Here is a 4,471-nt window from a genome sequence, read left to right as displayed (position 1 = left end):
GGCCGGCCCGGCCGACTCGGGGGCCTGGGAGGCCGACGGGCCCCTCCAGTGTGGCCTACGGGGAGGGGAGGGGGCCGCGAAGGAGAAGAGTTCCACTGCGCTTGCTTTTCCCGTCCCTTGGGTTCCGTCGGGTTTTGCCGCGTCTTTGCCTATTTGGTCAGTGGTAACCTGCAGCCAGGCCTTTAAAGTTGAGAGATTGCAACCGGAGAGGGGCACACATTCCTCGAGGTGGCCCCTCGACCCAGATTAGACGGGCTCTGATCTCAAGCAGCTTCTAATTAAATACATCTAAGGAGGCTTAGGCCGCCTGGTAATAAATAGGTGTGGTCCCATGAATGCGCTGGGCGAGCTTGGGATGTGCCGAGGTTTACTGGCTGGTGCAAAGGTGTGTGTAATTGTGCTTCTGTCACCCGCAGGTATGTGCCATCGCAAGCAGATGTTGCAGTATTTGAAGCAGTCTCGGGCCCACCCCCTGCCGACTTGTGTCATGCCCTTCGTTGGTATAATCATATCAAATCCTATGAAAAAGAAAAGGGCAGGTAAAAGTATCTTTGTATTCACTTAAAGAAATAAGAGAACTTTCTAAGCTTACGGTTTTCACACAAAATTGTACCCACAGTATTTTTAGCCTCATTAGAGGGTTGTAAATTTCTTTGTGGTCTTAGAAGGTCTAGAGACTGAAACCTCAGGGACAACAGCAGTTCAGGTTTTCCCCACACTGCTTTGCCACTGTGCTTCGAACCTGGTGGGGGGAGGCGCAGAATGAGAATGTGGCTCATTCATTTCAGTCCTTGGCCATTCTTCCGAAACTGCCAACAAGGGTGGAAAGTTTTGGGGGTGCCCACTAAGACTGGAATTGAGCATACTTAATGAGATCTCAAACAGAAATGTTGATACTGAAAGAGTTACTTGTAGTGGGTGTTGATTATAATGTCTCATGTGCTACTAATGTTTTTGGGTAGAGTTGGACATGAGCCGGTTGCTGGTGGCTCAGGCCTGTAATCCTAGCTGCTGAGGAGGAAAAAGAGTTGGGCATGAATTACTTACCTGGGATTGTAAAGAGTATTAATTACTAGTACAAGAGGAAGTGAGCATAGTGATAAAGTTCTCTTCTTTTGACCAGTAAAAGATGTTACACCAACCTAGAGGTGGTCATTCAACAGAACTTTTTTTAAGCCTGCCAGGAGTGAAGAAACCTTTGGGCAAGTATGGCCCTGCCAACGTGGAAGATACCACTGGGAGTGGAGCTGTGGAGAGTAAAGATGATGATGACATTGACCTCTTTGGGTCTGATGATGAGGAGGTATGTACCTTTTTATCTAAGAAAGTAAATTGAGAGGCCGTTTATCTTTGTGCATAATAAGCATAGGCGCTAGCCATGTTATTTGGACTTGAACCCTGGCTTCACTTAATCATTTCCCTTTTAAATTCCCACTGGTTACATGATGAATAAAATCAAATCACCATCTTTCGGCTGAGCCTCATGATGGATTTGCTTGTTTCTGATAAAGTTGGTCATTTTTGTGATGGCTCTTCTACCAACAGTAAGCAAAGAAACCAGCTTTGTTGAAGTCTATTATATTTTTTCTGCACAGGAGAGTGAAGAAGCAAAGAAGCTAAGGGAAGAACGTCTTGCACAGTACGAGTCAAAGAAAGCCAAAAGTAGGTCATTTGACAATTAAGTAATTTTTTTCTCTTCATATCATAATAATGTGAGTAATCTTTCAAGCGTATTTTTATTAATAGATCAAATCTTCTATGAAGTTTTTTTGGGGGGGTTGGGTTTTTCTTGTTTTTTCGGTCAGTTGTGGGGCTTGAACTCTGGGCTTGGGCGCTGTCCCTAAGCTCTTCAGCTCAAAGTGAATGCTCTACCGCTTGAGCCACAAGCGCCACTTCCAGTTTTCAAGTGGTTTATTGGAGATAAGAGTCTCACTGACTTTTCTGCCCGTGCTGGCTTTGAACCGTGATCCTCAGATCTCAGCCTCCTGAGTAGCTAGGATTACAGGCATGAGCCACCGGCGCCTGGCTGGGGGGGGCGGTGGGGAGGTTCTTTTTAAATAAAACCTCCACAGCTACTGGTCTGCAGCTGTTCTTAATAACAGTTGTGGCATTCCTCTGTGGGAAAGAAACTGTTACACAGTTAAACACCACTTTCTTAACCAAACAGAAAGAGGGCACACAGTGTGACAGACACAAGATGTATTTTCAAATTTCATTTGAAGAGATCTATTCCAAAACAGGTCATTTTGGATTATGGTGGGGGGGAGATTTACTACATAAATAATGCTGTTTTTACTCTTCTAGAACCTGCGCTTGTTGCCAAGTCTTCCATCTTACTAGATGTGAAGCCCTGGGATGATGAGACAGATATGGCAAAATTAGAGGAGTGTGTCCGAAGCATTCAAGCAGATGGCTTGGTCTGGGGGTCCTGTGAGTTTAGTCTTTGTATTTTGAAATAAGTATTGAATTTGTGTACATTTTCAGCCTTTGCCCATCAAGACTTTTCTGAGCTTTTTCTTAATCTTTTTAGCTAAACTGGTTCCAGTGGGATATGGAATTAAGAAGCTTCAAATACAATGTGTAGTGGAAGATGATAAAGTAGGAACAGACATGCTGGAGGAACAGATCACTGCTTTTGAGGACTACGTGCAGTCCATGGACGTGGCTGCTTTTAACAAGATCTAAAATCGCCCTGATCGTTGCATTTAAATAAAAGTTTGAAGGATAAGCCTTGCTTCTCCTGCCTGTTAAATAAAGGGTGTTGTATATTTTTCTTTCGGTATGTAGGTGCAATTGGGCTCCCAGCCCAAATGTCCTTTTATGGAAATGAATCTGATTCTTTTTTTCCCAGGTAAGGGGTAGGTTTATTCAGTAGACCTGCTGGGACCAGGCAAGGTTGGCACTCCATGTGGCTGGGAAAGGCCTGGGAATGAGAGAGAGCTGGGAAAGAGAGGAAAGAGCAGAGAAAGCAGAGAGACAGCTAGAAAAGAGCAGCGAGAGAGAGGAGAGAGAGAGCCAAGAGCAGGGAAAGCTAGAAAAGAGCAGAGAGAGAGAGCAGGGAGAGCTAGAAAAGAGCAGAGAGAGGTGAATCTGACTCTTACCTGAATTATTTTGGTTGGATGCCTGATGACAGATCTTGGTTCAGCATTAATACTAAACATTTAGCACTTGTGCAGTCTGGTCTTCAGCAGAGCATGATATGGATGCAGTTTGTTTGAGCTCAGCATTTTCAAGTTGGAATTCAGAGATGAAAAATTAACAAGTTTCATCCAAAAATAATGTTCTTGGATTTTAGTAGATGTACAAGAGTATCCGGATACCTAACCAGCCCAGGGTTTTGGCTTCTCAGAATTGGCAGTAACTTATAACTGCTTAAACATGTTATAACTCCTGCGTTGTGGTTTGGGGTTGTTATCCTGGGAGGAACGTTTATCAGATTCACAAGATGCTTAACTATTGAATATTTCACTTGGACAGAGGAATCCAAAGATAGATATTGGGTACAATAGTGTTATACAGGAATAGTTTTGTTGTAATGGTACTAGGATTGTACCGAGGGACTTGTGCTGGCAATACAAGTGCACTACCGTTGAGTTACACCCTCAATCCTTTCAGAGACAGTAGGTTTTTGCAAATTTAGAGCTTGAAAAGGTGGTTTTTTATGAAGGTTTATTTGATAATTTTGTTTTGGGTTAGCGTTTCCGTTCAGCCAGTCAATATATTTGTGAAACATCCAAAGCAGAAAGCTTGCAGGTTGCTGCAGAAGCCAGCAGAGGGCAGCATTTGTTTTTCTTTCTGGAAAGCCAGAAAGCTGCTTAGGAATACTGGAAACGTAATCAGGAATATAAGTAAGGTCTTAGTCTTCCTTACATCAGTGTCTATAAACATAGCAACAAAAGTTAGAGCTCTGTCTTTACACACATGTATTCTGTCTGAAATTCTGAGACTGCCCAGCCTGTAAGCCATCTGGGCCTTATGTTAGAATTCTCCAATACACACTTGCACCTAGCCAGGATTTTCCAAACAGTGCTATCATAAGTGAATAAAGATGGGCACAAATGTTTTGACACTTAAGAGATAGGGTTTTATGCACCTTCCCCGAAAGCCAGCCTAGGCCTGTGTTCGGTAATATAAATCGGTTGTATAGAAATGCCATTTGTAGCCTTGAGAAGTATTGGAAATTTCTGCCTTGGTATCTTGAAGCTCAGGCCACCCTGAAGCACATTGAGACAGCCACTTAGCCTTGTTCCCACCCCCACCCCCACCTCAGGCCTCTGCTGTTTGCATTGTTAAACTCCAGCTGGGGCTTCACACAAAGAAGCTGAGGTAATATCCTCTCCTCCCCCATCCCCTTGTTTGAGCTCCTAACTCAGAATTGTGAAAAAGGGTATGGCTTCTTTAATTAAGGTCTTTATTAGCATATATGGGTTCTACAAGGGGGACTTCATTGTGACATTTTTCATACATGCAT

The 4,471-nt window shown here is 43.6% G+C and overlaps 1 protein-coding gene across 1 annotated transcript; it reads left to right on the top strand.

Annotated features, from left to right (window-relative positions):
* Nucleotides 1-321: 321 nt before the first annotated feature.
* On the top strand, nucleotides 322-2,728 carry LOC106002349 (elongation factor 1-beta-like; the record flags this gene model as incomplete). The annotated part of the gene is made up of 5 exons (XM_013037240.1): nucleotides 322-539; nucleotides 1,177-1,303; nucleotides 1,596-1,662; nucleotides 2,305-2,430; nucleotides 2,531-2,728. Coding segments are annotated over 5 exons (693 nt in total), but the record flags the coding sequence as incomplete, so codon positions are not given.
* Nucleotides 2,729-4,471: the final 1,743 nt, after the last annotated feature.

The sequence above is a fragment of the Dipodomys ordii genome, unplaced genomic scaffold (genome assembly GCF_000151885.1).
Source record: "Dipodomys ordii isolate 6190 unplaced genomic scaffold, Dord_2.0 Scaffold8109, whole genome shotgun sequence".
Classification (NCBI taxonomy): Eukaryota; Metazoa; Chordata; class Mammalia; order Rodentia; family Heteromyidae; genus Dipodomys; species Dipodomys ordii.
This window is presented reverse-complemented; position numbering and strand designations above follow the sequence as displayed.